Genomic DNA, 18,742 nt, shown 5'->3' with positions numbered 1-18,742 from the left:
GCAGGTCACTGAGGGCCTGGCTGTGCTAGAACCCTGAGACGTGGGGTGGAGGTTCCCTCTAGTGGTCGGTGCCAACTAGAGCCGGCTGAAAACAACTGCTTCCCTGCTCCTGGTACCAAGGTGGGATTTCCTTTCTGCCCAAGAATCTTTGTAGAAGTCTGACCACAGGAATGGATTCTGGAAATAAGGCAGAACTGGGCCCTGGAGATCTAGTTCAACACCTACCGTTCTGTGGCCTGAATTCCCTTTGGCTGTACTTTTAGGTTGCTGCCTGGCTTGAACCTCCAAGGTTTGGCTCCTCAGTTCAGCTGAGTAAAATCCCTGTGGGTCTCAGACATCACAGACACCAAGGAGTCTAGCAGAGTCTCCAGCACTGGCAGGAGTCACCACAGCCCTGGCCTGTTTGTATATACATCTCTACAGGCTGCAGTGTTAGTGAACTCCAAAGGACACATCTTTTTGCAAACCAAATAGACCCTTGTGGTCTGAAATTACCAGTGTGCCTAGAAGACTTTTACATGTGAACAGAACTTAAGCCATTCTGGCAACTATGGGATGTGTGGTCACTGCAGGAACTTGGCCAGTAGCAGGCCAAGGGCAAAGCCAGCAGAGGAAGGCTGAGGCCCACAAGAGTTGTGTTACAACAGGACACCCTTCAGTTCTTTCACTTCCTTAAAATAGCAGAGGCTTTTGTGGACCAAGGCTGCCACAGTTCATAGGAGTTCGTGAGTGTTTCCATACCCCATGTTAATGCCCCAGTGGACCCTAGCCCCCAGAAAATGCTAACTTGACCTTAGAACTATAATAATTACTTTCAAAAAGTATAAAAATAAAATGGTATAAAACACTGATTTTCACTTTGAAACTATCTGGGTGAGAGGGGAAGGTTAGTTAAAAAACACTGATGTCTGGGGCCCAGTGCTAGAGGTGGTGGTCTGAAGGCATGAACTAGGCATCAGGATTTTAAAAATCTCCACAAGTGATTCTTACCTGCAGCAAAGTTCAAGAACCTCTGGTGTAGATCATAGGGATGTTCATCCTCACCAAAGTCCAACAAAAGACCCCAGAGCCAAAACATTCACCTAAAAGAAGCCCAAGATTTGTTTCAAAGACCTGCATGCTATCCCTTTCCTGCCTTGGGTACCAGGAAGCACAGTGATATATTGAAAGGGGCTTCCTGGAGAAAATGTGTAAACTCAAAGAGTGATTATAGCTGCAGGAATTTAAGGCACGAGGGCAGATTGTTAGGGGCAGGTATGTTCGGTAGATCTGTCAAATCAAAGCACATTATAGCCTGCCTGTACCTCTATGCCTGCAAAAAAATTATGTACACAGGCCTTGTGCTTGCTGCTAATGTCACTCTATCCTCATCTACAAGGCACACAACATTCCTCATTCATGTGAAACAGATGTCATTTTACTCATGGGGCAGATAATGTCCCTAAACCCACCGAGTGGATAATATGTTGATTTATTCATATGTGTCTCAATCCACAAAGGATTTGGGCTCTATCACTTTATTAAGGAGCCCTGGTGGCATAGTGGTTAAACACTCAGCTGCTAACTCAAAGTTGGCAATGCAAACCCACTAGCTGCTCTGCAGGATAGAGATGTGTCAGTCTGTTCCTGTAAAGATTTATAGCCTTGAAACCTGATGGGACAGTTTTACTCTGTCCTACAGGGTCACTATGAGACTGAATTGACTTGAAGACAGTGGGTTTGATTTGGGTTTTCACTTTATTAGAATTATAGATAATGATGCTATATCCACGAGGTGGGTAATTCCATTCTGCCAAAGATCTATTCAGTGTTATGGGGAAGGGGGAACAAACAAACCTCTCTTCCCTGCCTATGATTCTAGCCTGAGCTTGGCAGAGATGGAAAACAGCTGCAAACACACAAAGCAAACCCTTTCATGTGACCAACCTGGAAAGGCATGTCATGGCCTCAGCACATGACATAAACTGGCACCACAGCCTGCACTTGTGACCCAGACTCAGCTGGACTGGATAAGTGCATGGGAAACATTTTGAAGAAGCCCCCCTTGAGAGGCACAGCTCTGCTCTGGCCCCTGTGCCACATGGCAGGCCTGCTGTGGCAGGGAGCGTGCTTGCCTGCTAGCTGGCATTCATCCAATTGCAGGATGTTTGCCAAGGGTCTCAGTGTGTTGGGAATTGCTCACAGTAAACCCAAACACAGGCAGCACTCCCTGAAATCTTTTATTCTGAGGGTATATAGGCAAATATAACCTCATGAGGTTAATTTGCTTAGTGTCAGTTTTATTGTATTTAAAGCAAGAAGGGGACTATAAGATAAGATGAGGCTAGAAGGTGAGGTTTACTCCTTAGGCTGATCTTCTGGATAAAGTAGACTTTGAACTGCCTATAGGAAGGTCTTGTGCAGACATGAAAACTGGCTAAAGGGGAAGACCATTATTTTTGGGCTGAAATGATGAATATATTGTTTATAATAGTGTGGAAGAACAAATATGTATTTGAGGCTTCACTGGGTAATGGGAAGCCTATGGGATTTGCAGTATTTTCTACCTCTTTCACTTACAGCTGTGTTACTATGAATGACTTTATTAAATTCTCATCTCTAAAATGGCAATTTTAAGACTTGTTCTGCAAATATCGCCAGAGTGAGTAAGAGTGAAATGATATGACATATGTGCAAACTCTCTATAACTGGAGGATGGTATTCAAATGTTAATGTTATTACTCTATTATTACATCACCCTGATTTAGTGGAGGGCAAGGCTGGGCAAGATAGAGATTAAACATCAATAAGAAATAGCACTTTAATTGGCAATGGAAAAAGTAATATCAATAGGATCTGAGAAAGAGATAAGAGCTTGAACAAAGGCAAGAAGAGAGGAAAACCATTGAGTATTAAGGGAATGTCATACAATTCTAATTGCTCAGAGGAGAGGTTAGAATAAACGGAGAACATTAAAAGGAAAGGCTTAAAGCAAGCAGGATCAGAATGTGGAAGGCCTTGAAAGCCAGGCGGCTTAGATGGGTAATAGAAGTTGGAAAATTCTGAATGATAGATTCTCATCTAAACTCTTGGAAGATATCTAAAGCAGTGACCCCTGGGAAAGGATGGCATTCCCACCTCTAGCCCCCTATTCCTATATGTAGTTAGAGGGATGCTATAATGTGAAGGGACTATGGCCTCAGAGTCCTGGAGAGCAGCTTCCAAGGCCATTGTGCACTCCCTCCCAGCCATCATGTTTTACTCCACATGCAATTTTCTCTTTGTCTGGAGTTTGTAAAGGATCTGGTTTCCATCATTCCAAGCATAGAGTTGCTTATCTCTGGGGTTGTAATGGATCATGGAGTGACTTCTTTGCCGCCTGGGGAAGAACAAGTTGGGCAGATGCTCCTCACTGACAGTGCCCAGAGGATCATAGACGCAGGTGATGCGATGGGGCCCATGACCACTAGAACCGTAGACTACATAGAGAACCCCACACAAGAGGAATGAGGCTTCGGCATTCTGACTTTTGCAGGGAGTGTCCCATGAGTGCTCCACTCCCAGTGAACTAGGCTCGATCTTTGTGAGGACCAAATAGCCATGGATGCCTGGCCCTGAATGAATGGCCCAGAGTCCATACTCATCCACAGCCAGGTCAATGTAAGTTGATGGGGAGTGCTGGTAGACCAATGATCTGCCTGCCCCTCCTGGGAGCCACATTCGATCTTCCACAGTTCTCTTCTGCAGATTATATTTGATTATCTCATTGAGAGTCCCTTGGTTGTGAAAAAATAGGAAACCTTTGTAGATCACTTGGCCTGTTCCCTGCCACGAAAGCGTTAGGCTTAACTTCCGGGGGGCTGGCTTGGTGGTATCCTCCACAAATGCCCGTGTGTTTGCAAATTCCCAAACAGTGTTGTTTCTGGACCCAATTAAGATATAAACCTTTGGAGAGTTGCTGGCAGCATCTTTTATCCAAGAGCCATCTGTGTCCATAGTTTTCTTCACTATTTTCAAAGACTTTATCCCCATCAGCATGTTGTCACAACCTGGCCAAACAGGAGAAAAAGGGGGAAGTTACTTTACATGAGATGTCTGCTTTCTGGAAAGATTTATCATGCTTGGTAAATCCTGTTTCTTTCTAGCCCTAATACTAGTCAGAATGAAATATTTTCAATTATGCTGTGAAATGATAGCCTTCAAAAGAAGAGTTTCCCTCTGAAACTCTTCCCTCTGAAAGTCCTACTGTAAAAAATAGAACACAGGTATGAATTTCATTCATTTTCTTGAGATAAAAGACATTTAAATCTTAGCAAAAACCCAAGCTCATTTGTTCACCTCCTTACTGTCAGACTTTTTTTTTTTTTTTTTTTACCCATTCTGTGTCCAGAATAGAATTAATGCACATAGGTGATGATCAATCATAAACTATGGTTTGATTGAATGAATCATAGAATACATGAATAAATGGGTCTCTGGAGAGAGTTGTACTCTAGATATAAGGGTCCATATTTTATTTACATCAAGATATAAACAGCTATTTCTTGTGTCAGATACAATGTTCATTCTAGAGTACTTGGGATTGACATAGTGAGAATGACTTAAGAGTGAAAGCACTTGATTCAATTCTATTTAACAAGATTTTATTGAATATCTACTGTGTACTTAGCTTAAAATGCTCCTGAAACAGTTCTAAGTAGTAAAGAAATATCTATCAACCCTAAACCTTGAGGAGATCATCTGAAATTTCCCTCCTTATTTGTATCAGTAGTATCTCTCTCCCTACAAGATCATTCCCGTCAGCAAACAAACAGGCTGTAAGATCATCCATCTTGAAATAACCGTGTGGCCCCATTCCACCACTCATCTGTCAGTTTGTCATACTGTGGTGGCTTGTGTGGGGTTACGGTGATGGTGGAAACCATGCCACTGGTATTTCGAATACCAGCAGGGTTACCCATGGTGGACAGATTTCAGTGGAGCTTTCAGACAAAACAGACTAGGAAGGATGTGGCTACTTCTGAAAAAAAAAAAAAAAAATGGCCACTGAAAACCTTATGAATAAGCAATAAAACACTTTCTGATAGAGTGCCAGAAGATGAACCCCTCAGGTTGAAAGGCACTCAAAATAGGACTGCAGAAAATCTGCCTCCTCAGAGTAGAGTCAACCTTAATGGCATGGATAGAGTAAATCTTTGAAGACCTTCATTTGCTAATGTGGTACAACTCAAAATAAGAAGAAACAGCTGCATATATCCATTAGTAATTAGACTGTGGAATGTACAAAATATGAATCTAGGAAAATTGGAAGTTGGGAAAAGTGAAATGGAACACATAAAGATCAACATCAGTGAGCTTAAATGGACTGGTATTGGCCATTTTGAATCAGACAATCATATGGTCTACTATGCTGGGAATGACAAATTGAAGAGGAATGACATCACATCCATCATCAAAAAGAACATTTCAAGATCTATTCTAAAGTACATTGCTATCAGTGATAGGATAATACACATATTCCTACAGGGAAGACCTGTTAATATAGCTATTATTCAAATTTACAAATCAACCACTAAAGTCAAAGGTAAATAAATTGAAGATTTTCACCAAATTCCAGTCTAAATTGACCAAAAATGCAATCAAGATGCATCAGTACTTGGAAAATGCAGCCCTGATGATAGAAATGGTGCCAGAGACCACATGATAGAATTTTGCAAGACCAATGACTTATTCATTGCAAATATCTTTTTTCAACAACATAAATGTGACTAGACATGTGAACCTCACCAGATCGAATACACAGGAATCAAATCAACTACATCTGTGGAAATTGATGATGGAAAAGCTCAATATCCTAACTCAGAACAAGGCCAGGGACCAACTGTGGAAGAAACCATCCATTGCTCAAGTTTTTGTTGAGCCTGAAGAAAATTGAAGCAAGTCCTCACCTCAAGACTCAAAATATGACCTTGATTCTATCCCACCCAAATTTAGAGACCATCTGAAGAATAGATTTGACACACTGAACACCAATGATTGAAGACCAGATGAGTCATGGGATAACATTAAGAACATCATACATGAAGAAAGCAAAAAGTCATTAAAAAGGCAGAATAGAAAGAAAAAAACAAAATGGATATCAGAAGAGACTGAGAAACTTGCTCTAAAGCTAATAGAAGAAATGAAGAAGTAAAAGAGATGAACAGAAGATTTCAAAGGGTGGCTCGAGAAGATAAAGTAAAGTATTATAATGAGATGTGCAAAGACTTGGAGTTAGAACATCAAAAGGGAAGACAACACTTGGCATTTCTCAAGCTGAAAAAACTGGGAAAAAGTTCAAGCCTTTTGTTGCAATATTAAAGAATTCTATAGGCAAAATAAGGAGCTCTGCAGGTGCTGTGGTTAAGGCATTGGGCTGCTAACCAAAAGGTCAGCAGTTTGAACCCACCAGCCACTCTGAGGGAGAAAGATGTGTCAGTCTGGTTCTGCAAAGATTTACAGCCTTGGAAACTCTGTGGGGGTCACTGTGAGTTGGAATCAACTTGATGGCAGGTTTTTTTTTTTTTTTTCTGTTTTGTTTTCCGATGGGCAAAATATTGAACAATGCAGAAAGTGTAAAAAGAGGTGGAAGGAATACATAGAGTCACTGTACCAGAAAGAACTGGTCAGTGTTCAGCCATTTCTGGAGGTACCAGATAGTTAAGAACTGATGGTACTGAAGGAAGAAGTCCAGGTTACACTGAAGGAATTGGTGAAAAACAAGGCTCCAGGAATGGATAGCATACTCTTCGAGATGTTTCAACACATGAATGCAATGCTGGAAGTGTCACTCATCTATGCCAAGAAATTTGGAAGACCACTGCCTGGCCAACAAACTGGAAGAGATCCTTATTTGTAGCCATTCCAAAGAAAGGTGAACAAACAGAATGCGGAAATTATCAAACAATATCATTAATGTCACATGAAAGTAAAATTTTCCTGAAGGTAATTCAAAAACAATTGCAGTACATCAGGGAACTGCCAGAAATTCAAGCCAAATTCAGAAGATGACTTGGAATGACGGATATCATTGATGATGTCAGATGGATCTTGGCTGAAAGCAGAGAATACCACAAAGATGTTTATCTATGTTTTATTGACTATGCAAAGGCATTCAACTATGTGGATAACAAATTATGGATAAAATTGGGAAGAATGGGAATTCCAGGACACTAAATTGTGCTCATGAAGAAACTGTGTAGAGACACAGACCAAGAAGCAGTTGTTCAAACAGAATAAAGAGATACTGCATGGTTTAAAATCAGGAAAGGTGTGCATCAGGGTTGTATCTTTTTACCATATTTGTTCAATCTGTAATGCTGAGCAAATAATTTGAGAAGCTGTAGTATATAAAGAAGAACATGCCATCAGGTTTGGAGAAGACTCATGAACAACCTGCAATACGCAGATGACACAACCTTGCTTGTTGAAAGTAAAGAAGACTTGAAGCACTTACTGATGAAAATCAAAGACTGCTCCCTTCAGTATGGATTACACTCCAACATAAAGAAAAAAAATCCTCATGACTGGACCATTAAGCAACATCATGATAAATGGAGAAAAGATTAAAGCTTTCAAGGATTTCATTTTACTTGGACCCACAATCAATGCCCATAGAAGCAGCGTCAAAAAAAAAAAAAAAATCAAATGACATACTGCACTGGGCAAATCTGCTGCAAAAGACCTCTTTAAAGTGTTAAAGAACAAAGATGTTACTTTTAAGATTAATTTGCACCTGATCCAAGCTATAGTATTTTCAATAGCTTGTGTATATGTGAAAGCTAGACAATAAATAAGGAAGACTGAAGAAGAGTTGATGTACTTGAATTTAAATGTAGGTGAAGAATATTGTATATAATGTGGACTGCCAGAAGAATAAACAAATCTGTCTTGGAAGAAGTGCAGCCGGTATGTTCCTTAGAAGAGTGAATGGCCAGCCTTCGTTTCCTGTGCTTTGGTCATGTTATCATATGAGACCAGTCCCTGTGAAGGATACAATGCTTGGTAAAGTGGAAGATCAGTGAAAAATATGAAGATCTCTATTCTGGTTACCTAGTGCCGCTCTGACAAGAAAATACCACAAATGGGATGGCCTTAATAAACAGGAGTTTATTCTTACAATTTGGAGGCTTTAAGTCCAAGTTCAAAGTGCCAGGCTCTAGGGGCTGGGTGAAAGCCCCTCAACCTTGGGGTCCAGCTCTGCCTCCTGCTCCCGGCCCACTGGAACTAGAGGCATTTCTTCACTCAGATAGCTGTTGGCTGCTGAGGCTGAGAAGCCCCAAGGTTGACCAGGAAAAAGGCACAGTCCCGATGTTACCAATCCACACAGCAGGCCATTAACTTAAGTCCACTGTAAGTCCCAAGGTCGGCAGAGCATAGCAGGCTGCTGAGCAACGACACAGCTACATGCAGGGTCCAAGCGTGCCAAAGGCTAGAGCCCATTCCCAAGGCTTCTCCTTAAATGCAGGAAGCAGACCACATCCCAAAGGCAGCTACTCAGCTGCTTGTGGTAGATCCCACCATGGAGTTGATTGCCAGTCTCATCATGGGGAATAACTACCACCAGCTTCCCAGTCACTCAACCAGGCCCAGCCAAATTGACACACAAACATAACCACCACAACTTCCATTGAGATGGACCAACATGGTGTTGTAACATTGGGGTCAAGCATAGCATTGATTGTGAGGATGGCACTGTGGCACTGGACTAGGCAGGGTTTCATGCTGTTGTATATAGGGTTGTTATGGGTTAGATCTGACTCAACAGCACCTAACAACAACATGGCCCTATTTCTCTGCTATTCTTAATAATAAAACTACTTTAAATAGAAGTTTCTTCACCTCTAATTATCCCTTCACTCACTCTAATAAGGCTTCAGTTTTTCACTAGTTCAAACTCCCCTGCTCATTCTATGAAATCAGTTCTTGTCAAGATCAACAACAACCTCTATGTTGCCAGATCAAAGGGTAAATTCTCAGTCTTCATCCTCTTCAGCCTCTCAGCAGAATTAACTACTTGGTTATCACCTTACCTTGAAATTCTTTCTTTGTGTTTGTTCTCTTACATTTCAGGATTTTTTTTTTTTATTTTTTTATTTTTTGTCATTCATTGCTAATTCCTTAACATCTTCTACCTGTAAGTATTCTATCCTCAGACCTCATCTTTTCTCTATCTACAATCACTTTCTAAAACACTTCATTCCACCTGGTGGCTCTGAGTACCATGTACCTTCTAAGTAATGCTAATTTCCAAAGTTATATTTGGAAATCCAATCTGGATGTTTACTTTGTCCTAAACTTATTTATCCAACTGCCTACTCAATGTCCCTACTTGGATATACTCAAACTTAACCTATCCAAAACAGAGCTCTTATTTTATTCCTAAAACTGCTTTTCCCAAGAGGACCAGGTTTGCTGGTCTGATAGAGCCTGGTAGAACCACTGCCCTTCAGGTCTGGAATTGAACCCACACCTGTGACTTCCAGCCAAACAAAAGACAGGCATATGAGTTGAACGTTTACCTCAGGTAGATACACTCCTTGGAGAGAACAATCATGGGAGAAAGAAGGGCTGTTTATGCAGAAGGAGACAGCTCAGGGGGCAGGAGTCCATGGAGGGATGGACACAGGGAAGAAGTAACTATCAGGAGGAAGTGGGAGGGGAGCTGTTGCATTGGGGTAAATTATAGTCAACGTCATGAGACAACATGTGTGTGAACTGCTGTATGGAAAGTGAATTTGCTCTGTAAACTTTCACCCAAATCACAATTTAAAAAAAAAAAAAAAACTACTTTTCTCATTTTAATGCAAGTGTAAGTCAAGTTTCTTACCTAAAAGCCATCCTTGATTCCTTTTCTCTATATCCACCACCATCAGCAAGTCCTAATAGTAAAAGCTACTTTCAAAATATGTTATATTTCAGTTAAAATGGTGTGGTAGTTCAGTTTGTGTGTCAACTTGGCTGGGCCTGGTTGAGTGGCTGGGCAGCTGATGGTAGTTATTCCCCATGATGAGACTGGTAATCAACTCCATGGTGGATCCACCACAAGCAGCTGAGTAGCTGCCTTTGGGTATGTGGTCTGCTTCCCTTATATAAGCAGGAGCCTTGGGAATGGTCTCTAGCCTATGACATGCTTGAACCCTGCATGTAGCCGTGTCATTGTTCAGCAGCCTGCTATGCTCTGTTGACCATGGGACTTACAATGGACTTAAGTTAATGGCCTGCCGTGTGGTTTGGTAACATCAGGCCTTGTCAACCTTGGGGCTTCTCAGCCTCAGCAGCCAGCAGCTGTCTGAGTGAAGAAATGCTTCTAGCTCCAGTGGGCTGGGAGCAGGAGGCACAGCTGGACCCCCTAGATTGAGGGCTTTCACCCAGCCCCTAGAGCCTGGCACTTTGAACTTGGACTTAAAGCCTCCAAATTGTAAGAATAAACTCCTGTTTTTTAAGGCCATTCCCATTTGTGGTATATTCTTGTCAGAGCAGCACTAGGTAACCAGAACAAATGGTGAACTATACATCTGACTTTCTACCACCTCCCCCTTCCACTTTACTCCATGTATCATCATTTCTTGCCAAGACCATAACAGTCTCCTAACTCTTGCTTACCTACAGTATCTCTCCATATAGCCCTACGTGTGATCTGTTTAAAACCATGTTACTGACATGTGGAACTTTTCCTCCTATCATACTCAGAATAAAATCCTAACGCGTTAGGACCTTTACATGATATGGCCCCTCTGAGACCTTTTTTCCTACCCTTCTCCTCCTGTGCACTGTGTTATGATTACATTGACTTTCTTGGTATTATATGAGCATGTCACACTTATTTTTGCCTCCAGATTTTGCAATGTTTTCCACCTGGAATGCTCTTTTTCTTGATCTTCCCACATCAAGACTTCTATTCATCCTTCAAGTCATAGTTTCAATGACATCTTAAGATGAAGGTTGGACAATCTATTTCCATAGAGATACCAACTGAAAAACCCAAGGAGGGGTCCCTATGAGTCGGAATCAACTCAAGGGTAGGGAGGTTTTCTTTTCTGGTTTATCCATTTTTTATTTACTTTTTTTTTTTTTTAAATCTATTTACTATAGTCTGATCACTCTAAGTATGTCCACTCTAAAAATATCTCCTATATCACCTTTCTTATTTCCTTGAGATCACTTATCACACTCTGTAATTGTTTTATCTATTTACTATTGTCTGGTGGTTCAAACCCACCAGCCACTCCTCGGAAGGAAGGTTGGACAATCTACTTCCATAGAGATACCACCTGAGAAACCCAAGGAGGGTTCCCTATGAGTTGGAATCAACTCAAGGGCAGTGAGGTTTTCTTTTTTGGTTTATCTATTTTTTATTTACTTTTTTTTTAATTTAAATCTATTTACTATCATCTATCTCCCCACCAGGAGCTCTGGTGGTGTAGTGGTTAAAATATTCAGCTGCTAACCAAAAGGTCAGCGGTTCCAACTCATCAACTACTCTGTGGGAGAAAGATGAGGCAGTCTTGTTTCCATAAAGACTCATGGCCTTGGAGACCCTATGAGGCAATTCTGCTCTTTCCTAAAGGGTCACTATGAATTGGAATGGACTCAATGGCAGTGGTTAGGTACCTCCCTACTAAAGTGCAAGCTACACAAGAGCAGGGCCTTTGTCTTCATGTTTGCTATTACACCCCAACGCCTAACTCAGTGCCTTGCAGGTTCAGTAAATATTTATTGTACAAGTGAAGAAAACAGCTTCATTTAAGCAGATACTTTTCTAGCATCTAAATAGTGCTACATAGCCAGAGTTCTGACCGCAGGATCATCTTAGGTGAATAATAATTTGTGAAGTATTCAAAAGCTGTTAAGATACTTTCACATCCATTGTTTTATTAAAAATATGACACAAAGTTCTTATCAAGGGACCACATGGCAGGGTGGGGGGTTGGGAGCAACTTGAGCTGAGAAGAGCCAAGTCCTAGACAAGTCAGTCCATTCATGATCATGTCATCATTGGGTGCTCTCACAGGCACAGAGGCAGTCGTGGCCCAAACTATGGAGAGTTGAAGAAGTCATCTCTCAGTCATCAGTTGCCACCATCTTCACCTGCCCCTTGCTGTCATGCAGCCTCAGGATCCACAATGGGCTGGCTGATCTGAACTGTAGGAAGCCAAACCCCTGGGGAAGTCAGAGAAACCCGAGGCCACCTGGGAACCTTAAACATTGCAGAAGGAGTTAAATGAAAGAGCCTAGGACACAAAGCTATTGGGTGCTACAGGCTATAGTGTGGGAGAAGGAGGAGTGAGCTTCCCTAATTACTATCTCTGCCTGGACCCACCCACTCCAATGCCATTGAGTAGATTCTGACTCATAGAGACCCTATAGGACAGTGTAGACTGCTTCATCTTTCTCCCAGTGAGCAGCTGGTGGGTTTGAACCACCTACCTTTTGGTTAGCAGCTGAACGCTTTGACCATTGCACGACCAGAGATCCTGCTGCCTGGACCCAGGTCTCATTCATTCAATTTCACAAGTTGAATTTGTCTCATGTGAACAATATGCTCTTTCTAAATTGTGTGGTGACACCAGAGGAAGAATGAGTGAGAATTTAAGCTTGTAAGTGACCATAGATGCCTATTATGGGGAAGGGCTTATGGGCCATTAGAGAAAGCCAGCAGTTGTTTTCTATTATGGAACAAGCACAATGGCCGGGAAAGTTAATATCTAACAAATGCATATAATATGCTTGGTACTATGCTGCACTCTTTATTTACATTAACTCATGTAATTCTTACAATATCGGGGAAAAAAAAATTAACTCACTGCCATTGAGTTGGTTCTGACTCATAGTGACCCCTCCTTAGGTTTCTGATGTGGTATCTTTACGGAAGTAAGATTCCCTAGTTTTCCTTCCCAGGAGTGGTTGGTGGGTTTGAACTACCAGCCTTCTGGTTAGCAGTCAAATGCCTTAGGCACTATGCCACCAGAGCTCCTAATTTTTACAATAAGAAGTAAATATTTTAATGCCCATTTTACAAGTGAAAATAAATTAAGTCTTGGATAAGTTACTTAAATATGTCCCATTGTCATCCCTGTGGTGGGAATGGGGTTCTCTGAGCGGGGCCAGCCAGGAAACTTCAGCCAACCCTGGGAGCATGGTATTTGTGTATATGTGTATGTATGTGTGTCGTAGGAAGAGTAGAAGATGGTGAGTCCAGGTGTGCCTAGAAATAGATGGGTGGGGGCAATAGGCTCCCTGGGACCCAGGCACTGGGTGATGTGATATCTGCCCTGACTAGGAAGCCCCTGAGCTGCCTGTCTCTCTTGCCTGAAAGGAAAGGCAGCAAGCTTACAGTCCGCATACACAGGACTACACCTAAGAACAAGACACACACATAGCTCACTCATAGAAAATGTTCATTTAAATCCAACAGAAACTAACACCCTCTCCCTTTCCTCCTTCAACTCCCTCTCCATCTGTTTTTAATGCAGAACTCTTGGAGAAATAGCAAATCAAGAGTGTGTTGATGCATGGTTTTCATCAAAGAAACACAGATCTGGGAAAAAAGAAACAGATTTTCCCCAAGTCCTCTCTTCTGCTTCTCCTATCCCTTATATTAGAGATGGGACCTGGGATTAGGAGTCAAAGACCCAGGTGCTTTGAATTCAGTCTTTGACTTTATGTGTGTCCTGAAAGTCCCCACGTAGATCTGGCCTTTTGTCAATTTTATGGCCCAGCCATAAAATAAGGAGTTTAGGATGGATGCTCTTTACAGTTTCTTCAGGGCTAATATCCTGCAGTTCTTACAAATTTCTCTTCTCACTAAATGATTATGGAATTTGAGGAGAATACACTTCCATTGTTTTAGTAAAAGGATAAAACTGAAACTGCCTGCTATGCTTCTCTTGAGAAAAGATAATTAGCAGGATGAAAAGGTTGAGGAAGGATAGAAAATAAATTTAAAACTTTTGGGTCCAGCCAAGAGCAAGTTATTTAACAGAGAAAATGACAATGCAAGGTTCCACCTGCAAACCAGAGTGAAAATCTGTGGTTCCTCCCTCGGGCAGAATTGCAGACTAGCAATTAAGACAGAATTTGTCCCAAGGCCTCATAGTGAATTCACACACAAAGATCACTTATGTGAATCATTTTTTTTTTTTTTTTTCTTATTTAACAGCAACACTCTTCACACCTGGTTAAGACTTTCCTCTTAAGGGGAGTGATGTTTTAGAAACATCAGTCTGTCTGTTGGTAGAAAATAGAGACAAGAGGAGACAGAGCAGCCAGGTAGGGTATCTGTAAGAGCAAACCAGATTAGAGATATTGGACTAGTGTTGGGGATGGGCATGTGTTATGGATTGTTTTCCCAAAAAATAAACATGGAAGTCCTAACCCCTGCACCTGAAAATATGACCCCATTTGGAAAGAGGAATTTTCTTTTGTGAAGTTAATGAGGTCATATGAGTGTAGGGTGAGTCCTTAGTCTAATCACTTCTAACTGGTATCTTCTGAGAGCAGAATAGACACAAAGACATACACACAAAGTGGAGAGACCACGTAAGGAACCATCTACAAGCCAGGGAATGCTAGAACTACCAAGAAAGAAAAACTCTCTCCTGGAGCCTATGGGGGAGCTCTGGTAGTGTAGTACCTAAGGCACTTGACTGCTAACCAGAAGGCTGGCAGTTCAAACCCACCAGCCACTCCTCGGAAGGAAGATTGGGCAATCTACTTCCGTACTGATACTGCCTCGGAAACCCAAGGAAGGGTCGCTATGAGTTGGATCCGACTCGACTGGCACATAACAACAACAGAGCCTATGGCCTGATTTGGACTTCTATTCTTTAAAGCCACCCACTTGTGTTTTGTTGTTATTACAGCACAAATAAACTAAGAGAGCAAGGAAAGATGGGTATGGATTCAAGAGACTGTTAGAAAAAGACTTTTAGACTTGGCTCATACTTTTCCTTATCTTCAATAAATTGGAACACAGCTACTCATCTTTCAAAAGACAATTACCTGACTCCTCCAGAGCACATTGCTGTTGCTTCTTATGTGTCCAAGGCATTCTGTACAGCCCTCTTTCAAGGCAGCTGTCATACTGACTTACAGTTGCTTATTCACATTGTTTCCTTACAAGTACTTAAGACAGGGGCTGTGTTTTATTTATCCTTTTATCCTTAGTGACTACGACACATGTCCCTTCATGAATCAAACCCTTATTTCTTACTATCCAAACTCAGGAACCAATTAGATCCAGATAATGACCTATTCTTCAGTACCTAAACTTACTATTCCAACATGTACTATGCCAACTTAGAAATCAAATAGATTCAAATACCAAGGAGTACGTGTGGCCATTAAACTCACTGCTGTCAAGTTGATTCAACTCATAGTGACTCCTCCCCTTATCTCTATAGAAGTAGATTGTCCAATCTTCCTTCCAAGGAGTGGCTGGTGGGTTTGAACCGCCAGCCTTCTGGTTAGCAGTCAAATGCTTTAGGCACTATGCCACCAGAGCGCTCCTGTGTGTGGCCATTAGCAAGTGCTATTTCACTGGCTGGCTGCCTTGGTGAATGAATGGCAGGAAGGGAGTCAGAAATGGGCACTCTGTGAGCCACAGGAAGATTTGGCATTGTGGAAGGGCTGTGAGTCCAGGGTTGAGGCTTACGCAAGGCCTATCATACAGTGAGCACTCTCATGTGTTGTTTTGGTGAGTCACACAAAATGCTTTCGTTAATTCATGTCAGGTTTTTCTAGGTTCCCAACACTAAATTCAAAGTATGCCATGGCACCCAGGACCAAATTTTGACAGTTTCCCTTTGTTGATGATTAGCAATAGTTTGTGAGAAAGAAAACAGATTTGATGCTGCTGTTCACTTGCATGGTTGTGTGTTGCTCCACAATACACAGTTGGGAACTCCAGGAAAGTTCTTGGGAGCTGGGAAGCTATGTAAAGTTTGAGTGTGAGTCCAGCCTGCTTCCACTATGGGGCCCCTCCAATTGGAATTCAACAAAGCCATTCTTTTCAGATGCCTCCTTTGTAAAAAAGAAACTCTCCATAATCTCCTTACACTGGTTCATTTTTCTCCATAGAATGTATTATCATCTTTCTGACATATTTTAAATTTATCTTTTCACATGTTTATTGTTTGACTTCCTTCAATACTATGTAAGCTCCATGAGAGTAGGGACCTTGTCTTACCTGTGTTATTCACTGAGGTATGTCCTACCCCTACAATAGCATCTGGCACACATTGAAATTTCTCCATTTTAATTTTGAATATGGTAAATATCAATAGATACAATCCACACCAACAAGTTTTTTGGGGTCCTCAATCATTTAAGAAATGTAAAGCGTTCCTAAGCCAAAAAGTTTGAGAGTCACATCCAGGCTGCTCAACACTCATGAGAAGTAGAGCACGAATATGGCCAGTTCAATGGGGGAATTTCTGATCAAAAAGCCTCCATTTTGTCTCAATTATCTGGCTGTTGCAACTTCTTAAGCATTCCAAGGTTATAATTATGAACATCTTGCTTTTGTTTATTTCTTATTTAAAAATTGAGCTGTTTTTTTTTTTTTTAATTAAAGTCTTTCTTTTCTGCCTGTAATATTCTTACCAAACTAAAACAAATAGAAATGTACTCAGTTTTCAGCTGTCTTACTGCTGTTCTCCTATTTGCCTGGTTAGAAGACAAAATTATTCTGGCATTTCTCCATACAGTCTTCTTGTGAAACAAATATCACTTCACCCTGTTACCTTCAGCATCTCTCTCAGTGTGACAATCCTGGGCCTACTGGTCTGAACCTGGACTTTGCAGCAGCCCCCTCACTGGTTCTTCAGTCTCACCTCTTCAAAACTATCATTTAACACCAATCCTGGTAGATTTTCTTTCATACAGAAATTTGCATATTCAAAAGTGATCCTGATATATTTCTATGAGAATCAAGATGTTACTAGAGCTTAGGGTGGAAAAGTGAGTTTGGAGCCAGATTTGGGACATGCTCTGGCCAAAATAATGTGGTGAAAGTGATCCAAGGGGACTTGTGTCCTTCTGCACTCTTTTTTTTTTTTTTCTCTCTCAGATGCCTACTTGCATCATGAGAAAAAGCTCAGGTTAATCTCCTGAAGGACAGGAGACCATGTGGAGGAGAGCCAAGCATCCCTGAGGCTATCCTTAACTAGTCATCTGATTGCAGGTGTGCAAGCCCAGGCAAGAGAAATCAAGCCTGGCCAAGACTGGCAGAACCTAACAACCCCATGTTGTTGTTGTTAGGTGTTATCAAGTCAGTCCTGACTCATAGAAACCCTGTGTACAACAGAACTAAACACTGCTTGGTCCTGCATTCACAATCCTTGCCATGCTTAAATCCATCATTGCAACCATTGTATCAATCTACCTTGTTGAGGGTCTTCCCCTTTTAGCTGACCCTCCACCTTACCCAGCATGATATCCTTCTCCAGGGACTGGTTCCCCACCCCCTTTTATTTCTATATTGTTTAGTTTTTATTGTGATTTGGGTGAAAGTTTACAGAGCAAATTGATTTTCCATACAGAAGTTCATACACATTTTGTTTCACGACATTGCACATTATAACAGCTCTCTTCTCACTTCCTCCTTGTAGTTACCTCTTCCCTGGGTCCTTCTTTCCTGTGCATTCCTACCCCCTGAGCTATCACCCAATTCAAATACTGCCCTTCTTTTCTCCCACAATTGAGCATCTTAAGGAGTATAATATCTACCTGGTGTAAATGTTCACTCTATATGCTTGTCTATTGTTTGGTTGGAAGCCATAGGAGTAAGCTCAATTCCAGACCAGATAATTAGGGGCCATGGTTTCAGGGGTCTTACCAGTCTCTATCAGACCAGTAAACCAGGTCTTTTTTTTATGATTATGAGTTTTGTTCCACATTGTTCTCCCATCCTATCCAGGATCTCCTGTACTGATCCCTTTCCAAGGGGTTGACAGTGGTAGCCAGGTACCATCTAGTTCTTTTGGTCTCTTGATCATATAGGCTGAGCTTTGCATGGTCCACTAGTCCCTTGGACTAACTGTTTCTATGTGTCTTTGGTTTTCTTCAGGATTGGTCCTTCCTAACAACACAACCAAAGCATGAGAGTTAAAGTTGGGCTATTCTCACTTCTAAAGAACATTCTGGCTGTACTTCCTCCAAGACAGATTTGTTCATTCTTCTAGCAGTCCATGGAACCTTCAATATTCTTTACCAACACCACAATTCAAAAGCATTAATTCTTCGGTGGTCTTCCTTACTGTCCAGCTCTCACGTGCATATGAAGCTATTAAAAATACCATGACTTGGGATAGGTGCACATTAGTCCTCAAAGTGACATCTTTGCTCTTCAACACTTTAAAGAAATCTTTTGCAGCACATTTGCCCAGTGCTTCTTGACTACTGCTTCCATGGGTGGTGATTGTGGCTACAAGTAAAACAAAATCATTGACAACTTCAATCTTTCTCCATTTCTTGTGATGTTGCTTATTGGTCCAATTTTGAGGATTTTAGTTTTCTTTATGTTGAGGAGTAACCTATACTGAAAGGTGTAGTCTTTGATCTTCATCAGTAAAAATTTTTTTTTTTATTATTGCGATTTAGGTGAAGATTTAAAGAGCAAATTCACTTTCCATACAGCAGTACACATATACTTTGTCTCATGTCATTGACCACAGTTTACCACAATGCAACAGCTCCCCTCCCACTTCCTCCCCATAGTTAC

At 41.4% G+C, this 18,742-nt stretch overlaps 1 protein-coding gene across 1 annotated transcript in view; it reads right to left on the bottom strand.

Annotated features, from left to right (window-relative positions):
* Positions 1–3,237: 3,237 nt before the first annotated feature.
* Positions 3,238–18,742, bottom strand: part of OLFML1 (olfactomedin like 1) — a 36,066-nt gene continuing 20,561 nt past the window's right edge. The window contains exon 3 of the mRNA XM_007954691.1: positions 3,238–4,028. Coding sequence (XP_007952882.1) covers positions 3,238–4,028 — 791 coding nt within the window. The remainder of the gene's footprint in view (positions 4,029–18,742) is intronic.

This window comes from Orycteropus afer, unplaced genomic scaffold (assembly GCF_000298275.1).
Source record: "Orycteropus afer afer isolate SDZICR_OR568_19922 unplaced genomic scaffold, OryAfe1.0 scaffold00014, whole genome shotgun sequence".
Taxonomy (NCBI): Eukaryota; Metazoa; Chordata; class Mammalia; order Tubulidentata; family Orycteropodidae; genus Orycteropus; species Orycteropus afer.
Note: the sequence above shows the minus strand (reverse complement) of the source record. Positions and strands in the feature narration are given on the sequence as shown.